Here is a 26,660-nt window from a genome sequence, read left to right as displayed (position 1 = left end):
GGCTGGAGGACGGTGCTTGTGGGGTGCCGGGGCCCTGCCGCGAGCTCTGGGGCGCGTGCTCTCTCTCAGGGCGCAGCGCCGCGGTGGTTTCAGTTTCAGCCCAGGTTTCTCCTGTGGAAATGCACATTGAGTGGGAAAAGTTAGAACAAGAGCATCTTTTTATAAAATAGACTTTTAAAAGAGACGCAAAGGAGCTAGCGAAAGGGGTCCTTCACAGTGATTCCTGCCTGGTGGCGTGGGTCCTCAGGGCCTGGACCCGGCAGAGCAGAGGGACTGAGGACAACGTCCTTGAATTGACAGCTACGTCCCGTCAGGAGCCGCAGGGTTGGGTCACTTAGATTTCCATTCAGGTCTCAGACTGGTGACCTTCAGAGAATGGGATCTGGGAAAGAAGCCGCTCAGTCCAATTGAGTAACTTTTTCAAAGGCTGTGACGGGCGTCCCTCCCTGTGGGGGAACTGCTGTCGGTGTGAAGCCGCTGTCCCTCGTGGAGCCCCCCTTGGGGTCGGGTGGGACCGTGGCGGCAGGAAGGCCAGGAGTGTCCTCGTCGGTGGCTTCTGTGAGGCTCAGAATGCGCCGCCCTCAGTGCATCTCTCTCTCACGCGCAGGTTCTCAAGTGCGAGGTGGAGCTGATGGCCAGGATGGCCAAGACCATCGACAGCTTCACGCAGAACCAGACGCGGCTGGTGGTCATCATCGACGGGCTGGACGCCTGCGAGCAGGACAAAGTGCTGCAGATGCTGGACACGGTGTGCCCGCCGCCCGCGGGGCTCGTCACGCTGGAGGGTGGCTGTGGGCACAGCTCGTGGGGCATTGGAATTGCGCTTTTCTTTCATAAAAGTAACCGTCTTTATGTAGAGACGTAGCGAGAGTGGACGTTCGTAGACAGGTGTAGAGAGCGTGCACGTGCTGGCGGAGTGAGGGGAAGTGAGGGGAGGCTCGCGTCCCGCGTGGCCCCGCATCTGTGCGGACGGTCCGGTGCGGCTGAGAGCAGCAGGGCGCACGGGTCGCCGTGTTTTGTTAAAGCCGCACACGCGTGCCTCTCCGTGAGGTGTGTGCTGAGCAGCAGCGTGTGACGGCAGAGACCAGTATGCCGTGCCTCTCGCATGTTCCCGCGGGCTGGCCTCCCCTCTCCTGCCGACCGCAGGCGTCCCAGATGGGACGGGAGGACTTGTTTTCTCCGAGGCCGTCACCGTCACCTGGTGCAGGGTCAGATGGTGCAGAGCCAGATGGAGGTTTCAGTAGCAGCTGTGTTCAGATAGAATAATATTGGATGAAAAACAGTTTTAAAAAATACCCAGTCACCAAAGGATGCACGGGCCTGGGAGGGAGTTTCTGAGACGCCGGGCAGTTGAAAGCTGCACCGCGAACGCACGTCCCGCCCGCAGGTCCGAGTGCTGTTCTCCAAAGGGCCGTTCATCGCCATCTTCGCGAGCGACCCGCACATCATCATCAAGGCCATCAACCAGAACCTCAACAGCGTGCTGCGCGACTCCAACATCAACGGCCACGACTACATGCGCAACATCGTGCACCTGCCCGTGTTCCTCAACAGCCGCGGGCTGAGCAGCGCCAAGAAGTACCTCGTCGCTTCTACCACCAACGGGGACATCCCCTGCCCGGACGCCGCAGGTGCCGGCCAGCCCCTGGGCGTGGGTGCAGTCCTGTGCGTGTGGCTTGCCTTCACTTGGCAGGGCGGTGGGCGCGTGGGCGCAGTCTTGTGCGTGTGGCTCGCCTTCACCTTGACGGCTGCGGGCGGGCTTCCTCCCTTGAGCTGTCCCGCAGAAGGCTGTGCTAACGGTGCCCTCGGGAAATTCTCTAAGGGGCACAGGACGACGCCGACAGGAGAGTCTCACAGATCAGCCTCGGAGATATGACAAAGTTTGGCAGCAAGACGGCCCTCAATAGACGGGTAAGACGCCGTCTCTTTTGAGCCCCATGTCTGTGTTGCTGTTACTCAAATAAAGCCGCGCTGACGGCACTAAACCATCTTTGTAAACAGTGCACCAAGCTCGGCCAATGCATTTTCTCACGGGACTCCTTCCCGCGTCAGTGGCTTTGCGGGCATGTCTGACCCTATAGCCACAGTGGCTAACGCAGGAGCCCCTGTCCCTCCCAGTGAGCCCGACGGTGTCGCCCAGTGCCCGTGGCCACCACAGCTGTGAGGGGAGGGAGGCCTTCCTCCTCCCCCGGGTGCTGTGCCCACCGTGGGTCTCCCGACCCTCTGCTTTCCCTGTCCTGCCCACTCCCAGACCCTCTCCGTGTGGAGCAGGGAGCGCACCAGGCCAGGAGGCGGCCCGGTGCAGGCCACCGTGGCCGCAGAGCTCTGAGGACAGCTAGGTGGGCTGGCGCTGATTGGCACTGTTTTATGTGGTGTTTTGTTTGCTTTTAAGATTGTTACATTAAATTTGGATTTTTGGCATTTAAAAATGTCTTCAGTGACATTTTGGCATTCTGATCTTATGCCTCTACCCTGTGCAAATACGGATGCCAATTACTGTGACAAGTGGCCACCGACGCTAAGTCAGGAGCAGGGTGTGACCTCCCGTGCCGAGTATCTGCCCCGGGAAATGCCGAACCTTAAAGCCCCGCAAGGAGTTAGGCTGCGTCATCCCGGGGCTCCTGTGAGCGGCTCAATCCTCCGTGCGGATTCTGCCTGCGTGTGATCTCCGGGCACCGAGCTTGCTCGGCCGCACAGTTAGGAAGCTCATCCCCTCTCAGCGCGCCAGGGACGCCTGCGGCCGTTTTCCAAGGCCTGAGCCCTGCCGGAGTCAGGTGGCTCTTGGCGGGTGCGGTTCCGCCCTGGCCTGCAGGGTGAGGTTGGTTGCTGTTGCGTCGTCAGCCCGTGTTAGCGTCGCAGGAGCCGGTCCCGGCGTGCGGTGACTCCCGCCTGTTCCTCAGGACACGTACCGCCGGAGGCAGATGCAGCGGACCATCACGCGGCAGATGTCCTTCGACCTGACAAAGCTGCTGGTGACGGAGGACTGGTTCAGTGACATCAGCCCGCAGACCATGCGGAGGCTCCTCAATATTGTGTCCGTGACAGGTACTTGTCTCCTCCTGTCTCACGGCCGACCAGCCTGCACGTGCACCGAGCAGCTCAGTTTCGGGAGCAGAGGGACGTCCTGTGCTTGGGTGTTCGCATTGTGAAGGCGTGATATTTGCTTTAAGGGTGTTTAGTAAAACCAAAGTGAGTTTGACAACAAAAATCAGCCATCGGTGTGCACTGTTACTTCAAAATGTGACTCGTCAAAGAGGCCTCTGATTTCCTCTCAGGTTTAATTGAGTGGAAGGCAAAGGCCCTGTCCCTGGTCCAGCGAACCCCTTTCCAAGGAAGAGGGGCCCAGCCACGGTGCGGCAGTGTCGCGTGGCCGGGCAGACAGGCCGAGGGGTGAGGCAGGAAGAGCTGGGTGGGGGTCTGTATAGTAGTTGTAGGGGAGGGAGAATTCATCTGAGCCAGAACAACTGGGTTTAAACTGATAACGATCAAGTAAAACAGATAATGTTCAAAATTATAAAGAAAAAATATCTGCGGTTCAGAGTCCCAATGAAATCAGGGATAAAATGATGAGGCTGCGAACCAAGGCCTGAGTTCTAAAAGATTGAGGATTGCAGCTGCCCACCTGTAAGCCCTCCCCGTGCCGAACGTGAGCGGGTTCCCAGAGCAGCCCGGGAAGACAGGGTCAGGGAAAAGAGCGAGTCCGGGGAACACATCATAACCCTGGTTGGTCATTCCCAGAGGCACCTCAGTTCCTCGAAATGAAAGGGGCTCGCACACTCACCCACACGAGAGCGGGAGTGGGCCGGCCGGCCGGTTTGCTCAAGGCCCGCAGCGGGCTCTTGCACTGCTTGGAGGATGGGCGGTCGCAGGAGCAGCAACTGCTCTGCTTGTGGTGGGGGCAGTGCCCAGACTGTCCTCCCTGACACGGTTCTGAAAGACCTGCTGCTGGGTGTGGTCAGGGCAGCAGCCGTGGGAAATCACAGAGAAACCACCTTAGAATTCAACAGAGTTGGGTGTCATTCTAGGAGCTTTCCAGTAGAGCTCTGTGGATTGTAGAAGCCATATATATATACACACATTTATGGCTTCTACAATATATATATTTCTGTATAGACACACACCAGAGGCCCTTGGCCTGGCCTGCAGGGATCGGGCCGAAACCAGCTCTCCGACATCCCCTGAGGGGTCCCAGATTGCGAGAGGGTGGTTCTCAGGTGGCACCCTGGAATCGGGCTCCCTCCTCTCCGGTTCCGGGTGCGTCACCTGAGAACTGCAGCTGCCAACTCACTGCAGCTGCCAAGTCACCGCAGCTCGGCAGCTCCTGCATTGAGCGTCTACCTCCTGGTGGTCAGTGCGCGTCATAGCGACCAGTCAGACGGTCAGACAGTCGCTTAGGCTTTTATATAGAGAGATTCACATTTAGTTAGTTTGAATATGTTGTGTAAATTAAATGGCAAATTTCAAAGATTTGGGCACCTTAAATGATTTGTGACTGTGCTCAGTGTTTTGCTTAGCATAACATCACACGTCTGTTAATTCACAAATGTTCTTGCGCTCCTTAAAGGGCGGCTGCTGAGAGCCAATCAGATCAGTTTTAACTGGGACCGCCTTGCCAGCTGGATCAACCTCACAGAGCAGTGGCCGTACCGCACGTCCTGGCTCATCCTGTACCTGGAGGAGACGGAAGGGATTCCGGATCAGATGACGCTGAAAACCATCTATGAAAGGTACTGAATCTCTTTCTGTTTAACTTGGTTTTACATCAAATTGACTTTTCAGGAAAAAGTTAATGCATATAAAGCAAAATGAATACAAAACATTATGTATAAAATGGACGCTTCCAAATTCAGTGGAGGATTCTCACTAATTCATTTACTTTGGGAGCTGTGTTAGCACAAGTGTAATTCCCATCGTATGACATTCACAGCTTCCTTTTTCAATGCAACCGAATGTGATAAAATGTGTAATTAACAGTCCTCGTGGCTTTATGTACTTATATCTATGAAATGCAGTGCCTAAGACATTATTATTTGTTTCCAGTTTATTTTTTATGCTAAGTGCCTTCGTGGACTATTGAGGTTACGTTTTCCAAATCATTGGTACAAGTATTTCTCAGCTTTGTATCTGAAGGGTTTTAGAAACTGTGAATACTGACTGGAGCAGACTCTTTGCATTAAATAATAAAGGAACTTACTGTTCGCTTATATTCAGTCGCTTTCTTCACTTGATGTGGGTGTAGGGTGAGTTTTAACTGAGCTTAGGTGGTTGTCCTTTTTGCCTCTATGTGTTGCGGGGCCAGGAGGCGGGTGCGTGGGGTGAGGGACAGATGTAGACAGCCCTGACGCCCTGGGAGTGGACTGTGTAGAGACCCTCTCCTGGACCATTAGAGGGTCACTTACACACACGTCCTTAGTTCTTACACTGTGAGCGTCCAGGAGTTTGTGTTCTGGCGGGAGGTAAAGCACACAGCTCACTTTAGAAAGGACTGGGGGAGCAGCCACGTGGGGTTCAGCCAGCCAGTCAGGAAGTGTGTCAGGACCGGGCTACCGGTTCTTTGGGGTGGAAAGCTTTCCGGCTGCAAGTGCTGTTCTTTGCCGAGGATTGCTTGCCCTCTGAAAGCGTTCACCCTGATGTTCATTTGAGCGCTTCAAGCTATATGACTTCCTGATGTTCAAGGAAATCTTCAAAAAATGACATTTTTAATTAAAATATGGCTTAAGGACAAAAGACAATGTATCACCTATAGTTTAAAGAGAATAGTACTTTTTTCATTCTGTGAAATAGAACACTTGCCAAAGAAATATTTTGAGGGAGTATTTTTATTATACAAGTGAAATAGTGTAGAGTGAGTGTTTATAGGGGATTTTGTTCAAGTAAATGTAGAATGTTTATGCTGGAGGTGTGATGAGATGGGCAGACTCTGTCTGCCACCTGCCTCATGTCCTTCAGACCTCAGCCTGCTGGGGCTGCCATCTGTGAGCGGGTTGGGTTCAGGGTGATTTTGAGGTGCCCCCCCCTTTTTTTCTTTTAAGAAATAGATATGTCTTATACACCTACAAATACTTAAAAATGCTTTGTAGATGCTTTAAGGAAGAGAAAATACGGTGTAGTGAGAATCTTGGAGAATTCATGAAGAACTTGACTCAAAAGAACTAAATTTAAGATGATTTGAATGAAAAACTATGGGAAGAGAATTTGATCAGCATATTGAAAAATTACATTGGAATATGTTAGAATAATATTGATGACTGTTTCTAGTTCACTGTAGTTGAGTTCTTTGATGCCATTGTTTGTCTTTTAAATAAAAAGTTTTATTTACAGCAGACAAAAAGCAGCAGTATATAATTGATATTCACTTATTTTATTAAAGAATTCTGACTTGGTAAAAACAATCAAAAAATAGTGTTTTTAACACTAGTAGTAAAATTTTTTTATTCCATAAAAAGCCTCATTTACTTTTATAGCAATTTGATGACACAGCTGCTTGCTTTATTTGCTGAAAAAGAAAATGTTGGCTCTTAGTGTTTGGTGAAATTGCTTTGTTAAATTATTTTCTAAATTGTTCAACTTTTAACAAATGACATTTGATATAACACTGAAAAGCAATTTCAGCTAATTAAGTAGATCCCTCTATAAACCATTGGAACATTAAGATGACATACTGTTCATTCAAGATTATTTTAATTGGTACAATTATTGTAATTTCCTTGCAATTATGTGTTGAGCTAAAAGCTTTTGTCTCGATCATTTGAGGGGTGTTTTTTGTTAACATATATTTAGTAAGAAGAAAGAGAGTAAAATTAAAACTGTAGATTAAGATCTTCTTTCGACTTTTTATTATAGTGTTTTACACAGCCACTGAAATATTTTAGTTAAAAAACTTTCTCATATTTTCTAGAAAGCATTTTAAGCAATGATAAAGGTTTTTGAAAAGATCAGTTTTAAGAATTTTCGTGAAGATAATGTTTAAAATTTTTGTTTTGACACTGCTTAAGAAGTCTTACTCAGGATGCTCTGGTCAGAATAGTTTTGTGATAAGGATAATGCCAACCTTTATTTTGATTCTGCATATTCATTTTTAAAAACGATCAAATGCATTTTGAGAGCCTGAGAATGGCAGCCATCTTTCATTTCATTGAAATAGCTATTTGTTGAACAGGCATTATAGATGCCTTTGTATTAAATTCAGTATCTTTCTTTCTTTATTTATTTATTTTGTTAATCTTCACCTGGAGATATTTTTTCCATTGACTTTTCAGGGAGAGTGGAAAGGAAGGAGGGAGAGGGGGGAGGGAGGGAGAGAGAGAGAAAAAGAGAGAGAGAGAGAGAGAGAGAGAGAGAGAGAGAGAGAATCGGTTGCCTCCCACATACCCCAACCAGGGCCGGGAATCGAGCCTGCAACCCTTTGGTGCTCAGGCTGGGCTCCAACCACTGAGCAACGCCAGCCAGGAGTTGGGTATTTTAAATTATTCAAGTAGTGCTCTTTCTGTACTTGAAGATATTTATACAACAGACATCACATCATGATATTCCTGCCTGATACTCAGCAGAGTTTTCATGAGCTTAACTTTATCGCTTCTCAGCATCTCACGCCTCGCAGCTCTCACCCACCACCTCCTGTTCCCTTCGTGTTCTGGGCGATTGTTAGTTGACCTCCAGGCCCCGAATGTGGCCCCGATTATGCACGCGTTTGTTTCTCTGCGTGTGGACCTAAAGTATGGATTTGAGCCCTCACCGGTTTGGCTCAGTGGATAGAGCGTTGGCCTGTGGACTCAGGGGTCCCAGTTTCGATTCTGGTCAAGGGCAGGCACCTTGGTTGCGGGCACATCCCCAGTGGGGGGTGTGCAGGAGGCAGCTGATCGATGTTTCTCTCTCATCGGTGTTTCTAACTCTCTGTCCCTCTCCCTTCCTCTCTGTAAAAAATCAATAAAATATAAAAAAGTATGAATTTGAACAGCATGAAACAGTGGACACTAGTTGTTTAGATTTGTGAAAAAGTTCTTTCCTTTTAGTACAAAGTATATCCCTGTACTGACGGTTTTTCCCTTTCATTTAGGTTTGAGATACTGTAAACAGTTATTCCAAACACTGTTCCCGCGTGCCCTTGGTGTTTTTGCGTGTGGTTTAGAACGTTGACGCAGTTCTGTCTCCTCGAGGCAGTGAGACTTCCCTGTAGGTGCTCACTCAGCACCATTAAATGGCTGTCTGTGTGTAATTACTGGCTCCATCTTTACTCCGAAAACACACTGGCCTGTAATGTATTTATAACGCAGATACTTTATTCCCGGTTCCATGTTTTATCAGTACCTTATCTTTTATAAAGATGGCCTGATCTTTGCAAAATCATGAGTGTGTCCTGGAGCTGCGGGAGGTGTTGGGTGGAGAGCGTGAAGCACTCAGCTGTGACAGCTCCACTGGAACAGCTGGCACATCTGCCGGCGTCAGCCTTCGCGCCGTTATGGGTGGCTTCTCAGCCCCTTGCTTTCCTTTCTGTGGGTAAAATTGGTTTTTAAAATGCGTCCTCATTAAGCTTGTCGTGACGCCATTTTCAGTATCTAATGCTGATGTAGAACCGGAAGGGTTTCAATGTTCCGAAGTGTGTGTTTCTAACTTCAGCGTGGAAAACCCAGGTACATTAAGGCTGTTTGAAAGCAGGAATAGCAAAATCAGTTTCTCTCAAATGTATATTTTAATATGTAAAAAATCATTACCCTTACAGATTTAGAGTTTATCTTATAATACATACTTTATAACTTATAATATTTGTAATATTTTATATCTTACAATAATATTTATTATGCATGTTTACATTTTTAAAATAAATCTGATTATTGAAGGATTCAGATTCACCAAAACATGAAATGTGCCTTAGAGATCAAGCAGAGGCTGATTTCCCCTGAACTGATGTTTTCAGCAGAGGCTGGTGATCTCGGAATTTCAGGCAGAAGTGTGTTCATATTGTTCACAGTGTGAGAGGAAACAAAAGAAACAAAAGTGCCAGCTGACGGAAGGCAAGGCGAGGTGCTGATGGACAGCCGCGCCGAGTGGCCCGGTAGCAGTACCCACGAAATCCACAAGGCGGCAGTGTTCCACCAGCCACGGCCACGGCCTCGTGCATTTGCTCTCCCTCTCGCAGCAGAAAGACAAGGGAACCCTGAGTTTATGAGTATTTCAGACTCTCGGGTTCCTTTTCAGATGGCTCCCAGGACACTGACACGCACTGAGAACCATGACTGCAGGACACGGACAGCCGCCTGACCCTGTACGCTTTAAAGCTCGATCGGGCCCCTTTCTTCTGAAACCCTTTTCAGTTAACGTTTGGGAAAGGGATGGAGATGGAAAAAGGAGTTTTTATTGGTCTTACAAATTTGTGTTTACATTTAAACATGTTAAACCCTAAACATTGCAGACGTTGGGTCCTGTACTTACTCGACATTACATCTTTAAGGGGGCCTGGGTAATGGCGGTTTTGCTTTAGCCTGAGGTGTTCCCGGGCAGCTTGGTCTGTGCCTCATTCTCTACCCGTTACTCAGCGTTGCATTGCAAAACGTGTGCTTTCTCTGTCTGACTGACGTCAAACTCTCCGAGGTTTCTTAAAGACAACAGCACCACGAACACCCTTCCGCTTGGCAGCACCTGTGGTGTTATTAGCGCCTCCCCAGCCGCTATGGGAACTGGGTCTTGCCTCTTGTGTTGGGGCGTCTCTAACGCATGGTGTGAGCCTGGCGGTGCTGCGAGCACTGCTTTCAGGGAGGGGCTCTGAAGTTGGCCCCTCAGCCTCTGCTGGCCTCCCTGTCACCGCAGCCTGGAGCGAGGTGATTGTTCACATCGGAGCACTTGCCAGAGGTGAGGGCCGCCTCAGGCTGCGGCTCCCCACTGGGGACCTTTTCAAATCAAATCTTTTGCAGAACCCCAACAAATACAGCAGAATGAATATTAATTAGTCGATGCGAGTTAGAACACATCCTAATAAATTGAGTTAGCGAGAAAAAGGAGCTCTTCTGGAGAGGATCACGCTGAAGCGTGTGTGTGACTTGCAATCCTCGTGGGCGGGACATCCATCTGTGCCCCGCGTGGGCCTGGTGGCGTGGCACCCAGGAGACCTGACCCTGAGCAGCAGGTGTGAACTGCTCTGCTGTGGCCGGTGTTTTCAGTTTGTCCGATCCAGGCGCTGGAGAGATGAATGGGGATTTGGCTTCACGGGCGAATCACCAGTAAGACGTGGAGATGCTCTGGTGAATTCCTGGTTGGGGTGCTGGGCCTGTGTCCCCACGGCCGGTCCCTGGCCCCTCATTGTGCGTTTCTCACTGGTTCTCAGTCTGCGCTCTGGCACCTGGCGGGGGTGGGGTGGGGGTGGGGGACTTGCTTGCATAATTCTGTGAACGAAAAGTGTCCGTCTGGATTAAAGAGAAACGATGAAGGACTTTATATACGCACACGAGGATGGAGGAGAACCTTCTCTACGTCTGTTAAAAAAAAAAGGCTGTAAAAACCAGGCCACCTGGTAACACGGGTCCACGTGTTAGTCCCCTTCAGCGCCTTCGCCTCTAGTGTGTAACAGGCTATTCCATCACATGCCTGTTTTTATTTTCCAATTACAGTTGACACTCAGTACTGTTTTATATGGTTCCAGGCGCACAGCGCGGTGGTTAGGCAGTTAGAAGTTTACAGAATGGCCCCTCCGTGCGTCTAGGGCCCCCCTGGCCCCGGCCGTGGTCCCTGTGACGTCACTGACTGTTCCCCAGGCTGCAGTCCACATGCCTCTGGCTGTCGTGGAGCCGGTGAGTGCCGCCAGTGGTGGCTGTGGCAGCTTAGACAGCACTTTCATGTTGGCTTATTTAACCCTGGGTAGACGTGCGTGAACACATGCGTCAAACACATGACATGCCTGAGTCAGAAACACGCCCGAAGGCGAGGGCGGGGCTGTGCCCTGTGCGCAGTGCGGGCTGTGGCCCCGGGTCCTGATGCAGCAGCTCGTGGGCTCGGGGCGTGGGCAGCCGTGAGGGTGAGGCAGCTCTGCCCCACACAGAAGCCTCGCTGCTTCCTCTCCTGGCCTGGGAGCTGCTCGGCGCCCGCGGCTCCTCCCGCGGCAGGTGTCGCGTCACCGCTTCCTCCTCCGCAGCGGCCTGCGTGGGCGGCGTCTCTGACCCCGGCTGACGCTCTCTCCTGCATAACGGGGCGCCTCGGGGGGTCGCTAGCGAGGGGTCGCTGTGTGGATCCTGGGCGTGATCACAGCTCAGGGGAGGCTGCTGCACAGGCAGGGCTCGGGCATTTCCGACCGTAAATACCTGCACAGGGAAGAAGAAATACCTTAAGAGCCTTTGAGGAAAAGGAAGAGGAAATTTAAAATTCAAATCATGTACAAAAATGAACTCGAGATGGATCGTCGTACGCTTTCCCAAGTACAAGGTTTTTTCTATCTAAGAAAGGATCATTGAAGTGAAAATTATTCTAAAAGGCTAGAGCTCACTGGGAGCAACGTATTTTCTTGCGTATTTATTGACTACAAATGTGTATCAGGCAGGAGTAGAAAGCGGGCATTCGCGCCAGCCTGCAGGTAGGATGGCGAGCAAACCACGCCTGTCCGGCTTCGCTGGCACTACCGGCGCCTGCAGTCTGCGGGGACGGTGCACTGCAGTGCTCCCACGGACGGCTAGCATCCCCGTGAGGTGTGGTGTGAAGGGCGCGTCTGTGCTGGGAGGGCTGGTCATGGAGGAGCCCCTGGTCCCGGGGGGACCCCGCAGGTGGCGCCAGGCTGCAGAGGATGCGCAGGCCACGGTGTTAGGCCGGAGGGCAGCCCGCTCCCGCCTAGAGGTTCTGGTTCTTTCCACAGGTGGCGGTGGGCTTCGCAAGGAGGGCGGTGACCGTGAGGCCTGTGGACATGGCGCTTCTGTATAGTCTGACAAAAAGCGTTTGCTATTTTTAATGAATATTGCTTTTTCCATGCAAGACCTCTGCCTGATACAAAAGTGTTTCCCTGTATCAACAACTGTGTAAAAATTCTGCATAATAAGCATTATTATGCTATTTAAATGCTAGGTGACACGCTGGGTCAGTACCCACTATGTCCATTGGTGAGAGGATGCTTGTCCCTCTGTGTCCCTCTATTCCTCTGCCTTTTAAATATGTGCAGTAGTAAGTACATATTTCCTTTACAACAGAAAACAAAGCCTTTCCTAAAACAAAACCTGTGCTGACGTTCTAGTCTGTGTAATATATTCAGACATTATTCTTTATGTCTTCTCTTTGCAAAGGCAAGGCCCATGGTCCGCTGTGCAGGCGCAGGCCTGAGAGCCAGTCGGACTCGCTTTCCCGGTCCTGTGGCTCCAGGCGGCCGCTTAGCTGCCCCTTCACTGTCCCCAGGAGGTGCCATCTGCGTGAGCTGCGCGTTCCTTCCGGCCCGTTTTCCTGGCCCACGGCGTCCTGCCTCTGTCAAAGGCAGCCCCATCGCACCCACTCATTTCTTTACTATTTGTAACTGTGCCGCCTATTTTTTTCTTTAAAAAGATCTCGATGGCAGCAAAGTATGTAACGTGCGATTTATTTTTATGTAGACTTTGCCTTTCTCATGGTGACATTAATGATCTTTTCATTTCTTTCTCGTTTGAAGAATCTCAAAGAACATTCCGACGACTAAGGACGTGGAGCCGCTGCTGGAGATAGACGGGGACATCAGGAACTTCGAAGTGTTCTTGGCTTCGCGGACGCCCGTGCTGGTGGCTCGAGACGTGAAGACCTTCCTGCCCTGCACCGTGAACCTGGACCCCAAGCTGCGGGAGATCATCGCCGGTGGGTGCCAGCGGAACGTTAGTTTTCCTTCTCGGAAGCCCTCAAATGTTTCCCATTTTAGCAGCTCTGTTAGTTCCTCCTGCGCCGTGAAACCCAGAAACGCTGACCCCGTGTCCGCGGGAGGACAGGGCCCGGCGTGGGGTCGTGGGCGGCGGGAAGCAAGGGCTGTTGGTTAGCCCCCCGCCCCCCCAGCCCGCTCCTTGCTTTGGAACCGCCCGTCCACGTCGGGCCCCACCGTGGCTGCCGTCCCTGGACTGTCCTCTCTCCCCTCTCCTGTCCCTGGTGGCTCTCACCGGAGGGCACGGAGCCTTCGTCCTGAGCCTGGGGACTGGCACGGGGGCAGTGACAGGAAGTTGTGGGGATGATTTAAGTCGTCCTGAGGCACCACTGTGCACAGAGGCGCAGACACAGCCTCTGTGGAAACCCACGGCCTTCGTATGACCAGGCCCTCGCAGCCCAGCCCGAGTTTCCAGGAATGATGGGGCGAGAGCCGGGTCCCCGTTCTGCTCTGGGGCGGAGGGCCGTGTTGTTCAAGGTGGGCGCGCCGTGCGCTTCCCATCCGGTCTCCGCTGGCCCTGTGCCCAGTCCCTGGGCGAGGGTGAGGGTGTCCGTGCCCACGCTGAGCCGTAAGGATGCCAGGGCAGCGCAGCCAGCAGCTGGGCGAGGCAGAGGCAATGTGTTCTGGTGGCTCGCGAGAGAGGGCAGTGGAGCCAGAGGCTGCGTGCGGGCAGCGGGGCTCCTCTCGCGGGCTGAGCTCCCGGAGTGTCTGCCTCCCCGCGCAGGCGGGACGCTTCCTTCCTCTTTAGCCCGCACCCGAGGGTGTTGGTCGGGGGAGGGGGAGAGGGAGGCAGAGAGAAACATGTGAGAGACACATGGGTTGGTTGGCTCTTGTACGAGCCCTGACCGGGGCCCAGGCTGGGGAAGAGCCCGCAACCAAGGTACGTGCTCTTGCCCGGAATCGAACCCGGGACCCTTCGGTCCTCAGGCCGACACTCTATCCACTGAGCCAGTGAAGGAGCAGGTGCTGACTGCACTGACGACTAATGTCCCACTTTCTCTTCCTCCGGGACTTCACCTTTCAGATGTCCGTGCCGCGAGAGAGCAGATTAACATCGGCGGCCTGGCGTATCCCCCGCTGCCCTTGCACGAAGCTGCCCCCCGGCCCGCGTCCGGCTACAGCCAGGCCCCGTCCGTCTGCTCCTCGTCCACCTCCTTCAACGGCCCCTTCGCAGGGGGGGTGGTGTCCCCACAGCCGCACAGCAGCTACTACAGCGGGATGACGGGGCCCCAGCACCCCTTCTACAACAGGGTGAGCAGGAGGCGCGTCTTGTCTCGGAACGGGGCCGGGAAATAGCAGGCGTTTTCTGCTGAGGGTTCTGGGATTATTTTGAAACTGTACTTTAGCTTTAAAATTGGGGAAAAGTTAAGTTTAAATTTAACATATGCGATATTTTAAATTAGAAGAAGGTTGCACTTTAATGGGTCTCAGTGTCAGTTGAGTCTGAGCGTTGGGGCGCTCTTGGCTCTTCGCTTTCCCAGCCTCGAAGGGGAGCGAGCCCTGAGGCTGCAGGGCCTGCCCCATGGACTTTGGCATTTTGCGTGTCATTCACGTGGGTGTTGAAACAGTGTAAACATCAGTGTCTGCAGGAGTTCAGTAACCCTGTGTTCAGTATGTGGTGCAGCTTTCACACGGAGACGCTAATGGGAAACACTGCGTGTGGGGCTCAGACGACGTGGCCGCGTAACAGCGCCACAGCCATTTCCAATGTTTCACGTCGCTGCGGCACGTGTGGCTGCGACTCAGTGGGAGCACGTGAGTCTTGCGTGGAGAGATGGGAGCACAGTCGAGTGCCACGGGGTCCGGACCCTGCCAAGTTCAGTTCTGTTGTCTCCCTCTTCAGTCTAATTCAAGAGAACACGGGCTAGTCTTCCGAAGCCACGCGCATGGCACACGAAGTCCACGTGAGCCAGGGAGAGAGGGAGTTAGAGCCAGAATTCCAATTACATTTCCGTTGGTTAAAAGCGTTGGCCACGTGAGTCGTTAGCCGCACACCCTCGGTGCTCGGAACGCGGGCCGCTGTTCGCTTGGCCGAGGGGTGCCGGCCGCAGCTTCGGCGGCGCGCTCGGCACGCGGAGCAGGGTTACTTCCCAGGCCCCAAAGCTGCCGAGATGGGATTAAAACGGCTCTGTGGGTCAGGAGAGGACACTTGAACTTTTGAGACCATGAAGCTATTTTTTAAAAAATTACCAAACCATCTAGGCTGAGACCTCATGTTCACTGATTTCATGTGAATAATAATCATGTGATACTTTAATAACATTTTATTACTTTTAAAACATTTAAAATTCTCTCATGGTTTTAGGTCTAGTTACTTTTTTTTCTAGTTATTTGAGGTTTTTAATCAGAAAGTAAAAGCAGAATAATTTTTTTTCTTTTTCTTTCAAATATATTCTATTGATTTCCCACAGAAAGGAAGGGAGAGAGACAGAGAGCCAGAAACATCGATGATAGAGAAACATCGACCAGCCGCCTCCTGCACATCTCCCACTGGGGATGCGCCTGCAACCCAAGCACATGCCCCTGACCGGAACCGAACCTGGGACCCCGCAGTCCGCAGGCCTACAGGGAGAATCTGAAATGCTGCTTGTTTCTTGGGGTCTCTCATGGGGGAGTCACAGGTTCTAATTCTTTCTGCAGGTGCATCCATAATTTGAAGGAAGACTGGTATTTTCTTGTTCCTGGATAATAGTTGTTTGCTAGACCTGATCCTGAACATACTGTTTGCTTGTTTGCCTTCTGTGAACTCTCACTTTAATAGGAGAAAGAAGAGGCATAGAGTCTGTTTCAAGATTAAGTTGAGAGGCAGGACTGAAAATTTCCCATTTTTTCATTTCAGGCTCTATTCTGTTGTCTCTTTTTTTAAAAAAATATATTTTATTGATTTTTCACAGAAAGGAAGGGAGAGAGACAGAGAGCCAGAAACATCGATGATAGAGAAACATCGACCAGCCGCCTCCTGCACATCTCCCACTGGGGATGCGCCTGCAACCCAAGCACATGCCCCTGACCGGAACCGAACCTGGGACCCCGCAGTCCGCAGGCCTACGCTCCATCCACTGAGCCAAACCGGTCCCGGCAGAATAATTTTCTTAAAATGGCAGGAGTGAAAACGGTTATTTTAGTGTATGAAGCTTGGAGAACTCTAATCTTTGCCTTTAGCCCATAGAATCTGACAGCTCCTGTTAACAAGAAACTTGTTACAAATAAAAGCTGTAGCTACAACTCGCCTGAACAATGGCTTCCCCATTGAAGATACGCCTGCTTACGTAGAGCTAGCGAGACCCCAGGGACTTGGGCTAGCAGGTATTCCTCAGGGCCACGGAGGCTGTTCTCACATCGTCCAGACTATTTTGGTCTTACTTAAGACTAACCTTTTTTTTTTTCCGGTAAAGAATAGTTTTCTATTAGGATTCCATTCTGCTTTTTTATAAGAGATTGTGTTAATACTTATAAGTCATTTAGAACCAGACACTTGGTAATTAGCCCATAAAGTTATTAATATAAAGAGAAACTCGTGTGTCAAATTGTAAGGTGTAAAACTTTAGTTGCTTAAAAAAAAAGCTTTTAGTAAATCAACAGTGTAATAATTTAAGTGATATGTCAAGTTTGGGGGTTGGTATCGGATAGAATATGAGAAAGGCTTTTTTCTTTTGTTTTGTCACTTGCATTAAAGTCTGTATGTTATTGTTTAGTTTCATTTGATAAGTCTCATTACCTTTGATTTCCGTGATTGTTTATCCCACTCTTTTGTTACGTGTTTTTTCCATAGCCATTCTTTGCCCCATACCTTTACACGCCACGGTATTACCCTGGCGGTTCCCAACATCTCATCTCACGTCCAACAGTAAAATCGAATTTGTCCAGAGATCAGAGCAATGGCCTAGTAAGTATAAAAGGGTAATAAAGTATCAATCTAATGAGAACCATCTAGAACATTGGAGGTGGGTTATTTCCTTTCTGTAGAAAGAGAATGAACTTGTTTTGTGAATAGTTGAGGAAACGTAAGCTATTACTAACATAAAATGCATTCGTTTTCATTCTGTTGACTGTGGAAGGGGCCGACCGGCAGCCTCGTGGGTAAATTGAGATGCTGGCAGCCAGCGTGTCTGCTTAGAATGCAGCGTTTGTCACCAAACGTAACACAAGGCCTTTACTTCTGCTGATTTCTAGTGTCTGTTTAAAGGACATGCACGTGTGGTGTGTGTATATATGTCAGCCCTTTTGTATGACAATCAGGGGACGTGGAGAGAACGTGGTTAGCTAATGGCAGAAATTAGGAAAAGGAAATTATTCAAATGAGGTTACCTTTGAATCTAATCCAAAGCAGTATGTTTATGGCTAACATACTAGGTGTTCCTGATGATAAAGCTTGTTAAATAATTTACATAATTTAAAAAAGGAAGCCCCTGTGAGCATATTGTTATAAATTGGGAGGAAAAGATGGAGGGCTTCGCCTTCTATGTAAACGTGAAATGTCGTCCCTGAAGGGAACGGCGGGTCCCCTCCAGGTCTCGGTGTTTTAACGCCACGTTCGATCATCTCCCAGTTTGCCCCTCACACGCTCTGTTCTGTGTTGCCAGGAGGTTATCAAGGAGGACGCTGCGGAGGGGCTCGCCTCGCCCACCGCCCCCCCGAGGGTAATGCTTGTGTGTGTGGCGTGGCACCGCCTCTCTCGGCCCGGCACTAACAGCACCGCGTGTGGCAGCAGCTGCTGCTAATGACTGTGCGCGTGGAGTGACTGAGCGGCCGCTGTGCCCGTGTCCCCGCTCCCCTGGCCGAGCCGGGAGGGTAGTGACGGTGGGAGGAAGGGGCCTCCGGGGGCGGAGCTCTGTTCCCTCTGCTGGCTCTTGAGCCTCCACGTGAATATTTTTGAAAATAGTCCACACCCCCCGAGGCTGCAGAAAGCCGTGCCGAGCGAGAAGGCGAAGCCAGGGTGTCTTCATGGCCCACTCCTGCCTGGGTCCGCGCTGTGGGAGCCTCGTGTACACGGAGCCCTGCTCTTAACCGGTACTTATCAGAGCAGCTTCCAGACGCCCACAGAGCTGCTAAGCTGGGGTGGCCCCCGCCCCATTACAGGCTCCAAACCAACACAGGCGAACAAACGACTAGGAAGTCGCTGTGTGTCTTTATCATTCAAGGCCTCATACTTACAAAAGCACGTTTACTGCATGAGCCTTAGACTCTGCCTTCACTTCGAGTTATGCACGGAACGGTGCGCCACGTAGAGAAGATCCCGTTAGCCCGAGGCTGCCTGACGGCCCGTAGCGCCGGACTCACTGGGATCAGTGCCAGCCGAGCTCATCCATAATGTTTCAGCTTGAAACATGCGTTTGGGAGACAGCGGCTTTTTACTTCACTTTTGGGTTAACGTTAGTGAGAGAGAAAGGGAACCGCTTTGGTGTTTCATCGAGGGGTTGATGATTCTTTTAAAATCATTGACATTTAGCTGAAGCGTCTGCGTGACTTCAGTTACCCAGGAGTGACAGGCACAGGAGCCATCATCATCCACTTGGTGCTGGAGGCGCCTGTGGCCGTGGTCACTGCACGTTGCAAGCATGGCTGTCAGTTCCGCCAGGGCCTTCAGTGCGAGGACCACGCACGCAGGGCCGTTCTCTGGGCAAAGCCCTCCCCGACCCGATGGAAGTCAGACACTGAGGGCTTCGGTGGCCGTGCAGCCTGCGGACACAGCTGTCCCGAGCTGACGATGGGCACAGAGGCCGAGTTAGTGCCTGCAGGTCCTCAGGGCCGGGGAGGCGGCAGCGAGTGCACTGAGCTCCGGGGAGGTTCCTGAGCTCGTCCAGAAAGGAGCCCGGGACAGGGCCGGGCGTCCCGGTGGGCGGGGCCTGTGTGCAGTGATACCCGCTGCCTGCTGCTCTCTCACGTGAAAGGTCACTTTGTGACCGCTTAGTGAATAACAGATACTCACCGAGCTTCTTTGCTTTTAAGACATTAACAATGACAGTAGCTGTAGAATGTTTTGTAGCCTAGTCGCAGTAGACACTGGTTCAAAGCCGACCTCAAAGCAGTGGTGGAAATGGGGGGCCGGGGGGGACCGTCTGCAGACTGTCAGCCGGCACCGCTGAGCCAGTGCAGACGCAGCGGCCCTGAGAGGTTTAGCCTCGTGGCCCCGGGTCTCCAGTCCTGGGGGGACCCTGTGCCTCTGACGGAGCCCCTCTGCTCGCTCAGCTGTCCCTCAAGCGGAGCACGGGGTGACGAGAGCTGCTGGCGGATGCGTCAGGAGCGCCACACAGTTTTTGACAGATTGTCATTACAGACACAGAGCGATGAGTTTAAAACAGACACCAGGAGATCGGACGGTCAGGAGCTAGCCAGCCACAGCCTGTGCAGCAGGCAGCCCACAAGGCGACCCGCCACCTACGAGCTCATGAGCTGACGAGCAGGCCTCAGGCGACCGTGGTTCTCAGCCAGGGTCACTGTCGTGGGCGTATCTTGTGAGGCCACCACGGACTTGTCAGGTGAACTGCAGACAGGCCAGGGGTCCGCAGCGGTGGGGTGGACGTACAGGCCTCCGTGCTAGCTCCCCCACTTTCATAGGAGAGCAAACATCCGCCAGATCTGACGGCCGGGAAGTAACCCTGGACCAAGACACCCTGGGTCGCAGCTGGGAGGGCCTGTTTCTCCCCCCGCAGAACCGGACTCCAGGTTATAAAACCAGGAAAGCTAGGAGCCTGGCCCCCGGGACCCGCCTTTCCTCTCACGGGTCCTCGGAACTCGTGCCGACAGCCAGTCCTGCCCCGTGGTCCGAGGACCACCCGGGACTCTGAGGCTCACCCCAGCAGAGCAGGCGGGGAGCGCTCAGGGGAGGGGAGTCCACACGGCCCGACCCCCATGCCAGCTGCCTTCAGCTCTGGGCCTGTCGGCGTGGTCAGGTCTGTAATGGAACAGGCCCTGCCGGTGAGCGCAGGACAGACCACGCAGCCTCTCAGATGCTCAGCCTCCTCGTCCGGGCCACGCACACCTGCCTCCCGGTCCCCTCTGAGCATCACGCAGCCTCGGGCACTTTATACTTAGTCATCGTTACTCCGCCCACAGCGAACGCTTTGATGGAGCGTTCAAGACGTGGGCACTAAGGCCCCTGGTTAAACCCTGGCTCTGCCCGCTCAGTGGGCTCGGCCTGTGTCTGTTGATCTCTGGCTGCAGAGGTGTCAGGCGCTGCCTCCGTAGAGTCTGGAGGCTCCGTGGCATCTGTGTGCTCCACGTGCTCTAACACTTGGGAGCTTCCCCGGGCTCTTCTCGGTGCTCCCGGTCAGCCCCGCCCGCTGGGGAGGTGGCCTCCATGGCTCTGCCTCCCCCGGCTCCTCGGGCACATGTTGGGGTGTCTCAGGGCTGCTGTGCGAGGACTGTGGTCAGTGTTACTCAGGTCTCTGCTGTGCGGGCAGCTGGGCCTCCGGAGCAGCCTTTCCCACGGGAGGCTGACAGCATTTCTAGACCCTGCTGTCCTCCTCCTCGCTCCAGCAGCGCGCGCACTGCGGCCGGGCCCCTGCCAGGCCCTCCTCTCGGGCAGTGAGCAGCTCTGAGCCGGGTGGAGGCCGCAGGGAGCGGCTCAGGGCCACGAGTCCCTCGTCCAGCCTCCGCCAGCTTCCTCGGGGTCACCCCTCCACCTCGTTGAGAGGCATGGGGTAACCGGTCAGCTTGAGGGACAGCACAGTGTGGGCGTGAGGAACTCCGGCACGGCCAGTGCCTCCCTTGGTTAATAAAGGGGTCAGAAACGAAGACCTTGGTCTTCATGAACAGTCCAGTGCCCAGGTGAGAAGGAAAAAGATGGGCCTCAGCCGTAGACGGCTTTGTTTCCACCACTGGCTTAGACCTGGCGACGTGTCGAGCGAATCGGGTCCCAATGAAGTTGTCTCTCGTTGCCAGGCGCAGCCTTGGACGGGACAGTCGCAGATGCCGTGGGTAAGGCGGGCGCAGCGCCTCGGCTGACGTGACTGAGAGAGTGTCACGGGAGCGGGAGGGTCGTAGTGACATCGTGGAAATGTTAGAGCGCAGTTAAAGTAAAAAATAACAAAGTCACACTCATGGCAGGTGTTCGTTACTTCTGTGTTTTAAAACATTGTCCTTAAGATGCGGTGCTGAGCCGTCTGTCGCTTTGACCTAATTATTGTTTCTCACTGAGCGAGAGGAAGTGACATTTTCCAGCCAGGGGAGCTAACAATAGCTTTCTTCGGTTTGGGCCTCTGTGGTGAACGTACTCCCTCAGCACCGCTCTGATAGTTTTTCTAGTCTCCGCAGACACACGTAGTCACTTTGTAAAGAGCCTCCTTGTCGTAAGGTCGATGCTCAGCTAAAAACAAGATGTGAGAGGGAGACTTCGCTGCGCCTGCTGCCATCGCCCGGGAGCCGGGGCTGTCAGCTCTGGATTATTGTGGCCATTTAAGAACCTTGACCATCACCCTCATCGGTACAGAAAAATAGCTCATGGCAGTGTGTCTGATTTGAATGAGAGTTTTCAAACCTCCATCATTGCCATGGCCAGTGTTGCTCAGTGAGTTGAGCATTGTCCAGTGCACCAGAGGCCACAGGTTCGTTTCCTGGTCAGGGCACATGCCCAGGCTGTGGGCTCGATCCCCAGTAGGGGATGTGCAGGAGGCAGCCAGCTGATGTTTCTCTCTCAAATCAATAAAAACATTTTAAGAAAACAACAACATAGCAACAACCTCTCCATCACCAGAATAGTTATGCTAATCATAGTTGGCAGGGTTTTCACCCTCCGATGGTGAGTGCCTGAGCTGCGAGGCTGTTAAGGCCTTTCTTTTTAAATGGTATTTTTTGTGCATATATGTGCTTCATGCCTAACGAGACAAAACACAAATTTGAAAAGTATGGTTTTGAACATTAACTATAGTGTAGCTAGAGAATATTTCATTGTATGACGTGATCATGTGAATTCCAAGTATTTAGATCTTGTTAAATTGGTCTGCAATAAATCATTGCATTTTTTAATCAGAATAGTTAACAATTAACTTTAAACTTGGAGGTAGTAGGATTATTGACTTTTCATAACAAATTTGATTTACCTGGTTTTTTTGTTGAATGTATGGCCAATGATTTCTTCTTTTCATAGAATATAAATTCTAATAAGAGTGCAATTTAAAAGCTGCCAAGCCGTGTTAATGAAACAGAACTGCGGGGGTTGGTGTGGGTGGGTGCTCCTCGCTGGTGCTGCGTGGAGGAGGGTTGTGAGGGGGACGGGGGGAGAGGACAGGGTGCGGCCTGTGTTTGTTATATTATATATACTTGTATCCGATGTTTTGCTTTACACTCGTGTCCTTCATTCTGTTTTATTCCCTCCCTGAAGCCGTGTGACTGTGGGTTTAACACGCAGAGACAGGTACCGACACTTTCAGTGAGATCTTCCTTCTTAGCCCGCTAGACGCAGCCTGGCGCCTCCCTGCTGGGCTGTGCGCTCGCCCGGCTGCTCCGCCTCCGCCCGGCCTCTTACTAACCAGCTGCTCGCAGCCTCTGCACGCACCGCCCTGGCCAAGCCTCTCCGCCGCCTCCCCCTTCACCAGCCTGTGTCAGTGTAGCCCTGACGGACACGCTGACGCTCTAGTGCTCACCAAGGTGATTCAGTCTGTTCTGTTAACATTACTTTGGCCTGGAGACACCTCAGTTTGTGTGCACTTTGACATTTACACTTAACAGTTTAAACAAACTAACATCCTTTGCATTCAATTTTTCGTGTTAGAAAATTTTTAAAAAAGAAATTGTGATGTGCGCTGAAAGGATCTGTTCTTGACTTACAACAGGCGATTTTCAAGTAAGACGCACGATAAACTCTGAGTGTTGCCGTTCTGTGTCCCAGTAACCGACCAGCTTCTTACTGAGTGTTTCCCTGATAAGTCGTTGCGTTTGCTTTTTCCATTGTTCTCTTCCTCCCTCCTCTATGAGATTCACTGGGCACCAAACTCGTTTCATTACCCGTGAGCCTGATAGGAAAGACCTGCAGGGATGCCTCCTCCTCCTCGATTCTCGAAGCGCGCTGTACCGCTTCACTCACTGACAGCTTGCCTCGCTCCCGATCACGCGGCTGACAGATAACTGCGTCGGACTGAGCTTTGAGGGAGCTACAGGGCAACTAATTTTCACCAAAGAAGCAAAAAACATACACCAGAGAAAGGAAAGTCTCTTCAACAAATGGTGTCTTGGCTGCTGTCCGTAATGCTGCAGGGAACGGAGGGCACATAGAACTTTAACAATCAGTGCATTAGCTGTTTCAGGTAGATGCCCCGAGGGGGTGTGGGTCACAGGTAGATGCCCAGGGGGTGTGGGTCACAGGTAGAGGCCCGAGGGGGTGTGGGTCACAGGTAGATGCCCAGGGGGTATGGGTCCCAGGTAGATGCCCAGGGGGTGTGGGTCACAGGTAGAGGCCCGAGGGGGTGTGGGTCACAGGTAGATGCCCAGGGGGTATGGGTCCCAGGTAGATGCCCAGGGGGTGTGGGTCACAGGTAGAGGCCCGAGGGGGTGTGGGTCACAGGTAGATGCCCAGGGGGTATGGGTCCCAGGTAGATGCCCAGGGGGTGTGGGTCACAGGTAGAGGCCCGAGGGGGTGTGGGTCACAGGTAGATGCCCAGGGGGTATGGGTCCCAGGTAGATGCCCAGGGGGTGTGGGTCACAGGTAGAGGCCCGAGGGGGTGTGGGTCACAGGTAGATGCCCAGGGGGTATGGGTCCCAGGTAGATGCCCAGGGGGTGTGGGTCACAGGTAGAGGCCCGAGGGGGTGTGGGTCACAGGTAGATGCCCAGGGGGTATGGGTCCCAGGTAGATGCCCAGGGGGTGTGGGTCACAGGTAGAGGCCCGAGGGGGTGTGGGTCACAGGTAGATGCCCAGGGGGTATGGGTCCCAGGTAGATGCCCAGGGGGTGTGGGTCACAGGTAGAGGCCCGAGGGGGTGTGGGTCACAGGTAGATGCCCAGGGGGTATGGGTCCCAGGTAGATGCCCAGGGGGTGTGGGTCACAGGTAGAGGCCCGAGGGGGTGTGGGTCACAGGTAGATGCCCAGGGGGTATGGGTCCCAGGTAGATGCCCAGGGGGTGTGGGTCACAGGTAGAGGCCCGAGGGGGTGTGGGTCACAGGTAGATGCCCAGGGGGTATGGGTCCCAGGTAGATGCCCAGGGGGTGTGGGTCACAGGTAGAGGCCCGAGGGGGTGTGGGTCACAGGTAGATGCCCAGGGGGTATGGGTCCCAGGTAGATGCCCAGGGGGTGTGGGTCACAGGTAGAGGCCCGAGGGGGTGTGGGTCACAGGTAGATGCCCAGGGGGTATGGGTCCCAGGTAGATGCCCAGGGGGTGTGGGTCACAGGTAGAGGCCCGAGGGGGTGTGGGTCACAGGTAGATGCCCAGGGGGTATGGGTCCCAGGTAGATGCCCAGGGGGTGTGGGTCACAGGTAGAGGCCCGAGGGGGTGTGGGTCACAGGTAGATGCCCAGGGGGGGTGGGTCACAGGTAGATGCCCCGAGGGGGTGTGGGTCAGGCGGCAGCTCTGCTCTTACTTCTTGGAGGAGCCCCTGTGCTGGGTCCCCTCCCGCCCCCGCAGTGGGAGGATCCTTTGCTCCTCATCCTCCCAGCACCTTCCTCTTCTCCCTGGTTGCCAACAGCGTTGTAACACGTGGCGGGGTCTCTGTGCTTTCCTGTGTGTTTCCCTCATGACTAGTGTCGGGGTGCTTTCATATGTCCATTGGCCATCTGTGTGTCTTCCTTGGAGAAGTATCTACGTAGTCCTCTGCCAGTGACCGGGTTTCACGGCTGTCACTGAGTTGTCTGAGCTCTTGATATAGTTTGGGCATCGCCCTTATTGGACTTGTTGTTTGTTAATATCTCCTACCCTTGGTGGTTGGCTTTTTGTTTTGTTGATGTTTTCTGTGTTTTGCTGTGTGGATGCTTTTTAGTTTGAACTAGTCCCATTCATTTATTTCCTTTTACTTCTCTCGCCTCTGGGGTCAAGTTCACAAAAGCCTCTCTCAGACCAAGGTCCATAAGTTTAGTGCCTGTGTTTTTTCTATGTGTTTTATTGTTTCAGGTCTTACCGTTAAGTCTTTGATCCATTTTGTGGATCTTGAGAGTATCATGCGAAGTGAAATGTGTCCGATGGAAAAAGACAAGAACCTATGGTTTTACTCACGCGGATGTCAGACAACACAAGCCAGTGAACAGGCACAGGGAGAAGGGTGGTCACCTGAGGGGAGGGGCTGGGAGGACAGAGAGGCAGGGGTCCAGGCCTGTGGCGAGGGGCCCAGGCTGCGGGCCGAGCACGCAGGAGAGAAGACGATGTCTTACTATCCAGTCACGTGTCTGGGATTCTATGATGCTGCTGACCAATGGACCGCAGCGAGTGATAAACTTACAGAAGGCACTTCAGTCCCCACGGAGGTGGGCTACCACTGAGCGCGGGCGTGTGCCTCCAGGCTGAGGGGCTGTCTAGAGAGCTGAAGACGAAATGACCGAAACAGTAGTGTTTTGCTGGTAGTATTTTTGAAGCAGTTGAACCTCAGGCTGCATACTGTGTGGCATGTTTTCAATGTAAACTTAATAAACTCTGAATAGATGTGCTTGGTGCAGTGTATTCCCAGTCATCAGTATCCAGATGTTTATGGGCCTGCCTCCTGCCTGTCGCCTCGCGGAGACGTCCTGGCTCTGCGCCACGTGGCCTCGTCCCCTGGCTGCACAGGGAGTAGCGAGGTGCTGTGTGTGCTGTGTGTGCAGCTTTATTCGTCGGTTCATAACAGAATGAGGTTGTGCTCTGAGGTTACAGATAGTGCCTCACACTGGCTGGGCGCTGATGCAGGGTGTGGGCTGTGTCACACCTGCCGTTGTCCTGGTGGTGCTGCAGGAGGCAGGGGAAGTGGCGGCTTCCCTCTCCTGAGGGGCGGGCGTGTCGTCATTGTCCGAGGAGGCCCAAGGCTAAGCAGGACAGGTAGTTCGGAACGTTAACCTCCATGCTGGTGGGTTTGTCTCTCTCTGTGGTGCTTATGGTTTCTTTAAATGCTTCAGAATGAGAGCAGGGAAGGTCGAAGTTGTAAGACCCAAAAGCTGGGGTTCTGGTCCAATCTACCACGAGCCAGCTGTTCATCCCGCGACTCCGGGTCTCAGTGCCCACGCCTGTGACACGGAGGCTCCTGTGTAGTCGACCCCAGGTAGATCCTCTGTAGTCTGTTGCACATTCAGAAAATGTTCTAAGTAAATTGCAGAATGACTGTTATTTTGACTTTTCTTTGAAAGGAGACCGCGTTTTAATGGGTTGTGTCTACTTTCACGTGTGTAAAGAGGAACCTGCCTTATAGCTACCTGGTATCGAACAGCTTCTTGGGGGAAGTCTAGTCCCCGGGGACGGCCAGGATCTGAAACTACTGAGCTCGTCTGAGAGACAGGGAGGCCCTGGCTACCTCTGAAACCACCCCGGGCTTCCCTGGGTTGTATCTGGGCTCAGTCACCGCCCCCGAGTTCCCTTAGCGCCCGCCTGCTGCAGGGTGGCCTGGGCTGGTTTGCAGGACGCTCCCCTAGGGCGTGAGCAGGCGTCTGCGCTGTAAACTGTAAAGGCTGCTCTGAGGAAGGGCGGCCACGGGTCCTGCCCCAGCCACACGCCCCCCAGCTCGTCCTGCATTGAAAACACTCGACTTCATCGGGTGCTTCAGTGTAGCCTCCTAAGCCTTCCGTTCACACATGTTCTCCGCGTGTTCCAGGGGCCGGGCCCCGCACCCGGCGCAGGGTCGCTGAGCGCCATGACCGTGGACGCCGTGTGCGAGCGGCTGAAGCAGATCGAGGGGCTGGAGCCGAGCATGCTGCCCCAGTACTGGG

At 52.8% G+C, this 26,660-nt stretch overlaps 1 protein-coding gene across 1 annotated transcript in view; it reads left to right on the top strand.

Moving 5' to 3' along the window:
- KIDINS220 (kinase D-interacting substrate 220kDa) overlaps positions 1-26,660 on the top strand; it is a 57,007-nt gene that overhangs the window by 23,759 nt on the left and 6,588 nt on the right. The window contains exons 18-27 of the mRNA XM_015564937.1: positions 564-748; positions 1,388-1,631; positions 1,823-1,911; positions 2,901-3,045; positions 4,565-4,727; positions 12,611-12,789; positions 13,872-14,098; positions 16,620-16,733; positions 17,431-17,487; positions 26,546-26,658. Of these exons, the coding sequence (XP_015420423.1) occupies positions 564-748; positions 1,388-1,631; positions 1,823-1,911; positions 2,901-3,045; positions 4,565-4,727; positions 12,611-12,789; positions 13,872-14,098; positions 16,620-16,733; positions 17,431-17,487; positions 26,546-26,658 (1,516 nt within the window). The remainder of the gene's footprint in view (positions 1-563; positions 749-1,387; positions 1,632-1,822; positions 1,912-2,900; positions 3,046-4,564; positions 4,728-12,610; positions 12,790-13,871; positions 14,099-16,619; positions 16,734-17,430; positions 17,488-26,545; positions 26,659-26,660) is intronic.

This window comes from Myotis davidii, unplaced genomic scaffold (assembly GCF_000327345.1).
Source record: "Myotis davidii unplaced genomic scaffold, ASM32734v1 scaffold61, whole genome shotgun sequence".
NCBI lineage: Eukaryota > Metazoa > Chordata > Mammalia > Chiroptera > Vespertilionidae > Myotis > Myotis davidii.
Note: the sequence above shows the minus strand (reverse complement) of the source record. Positions and strands in the feature narration are given on the sequence as shown.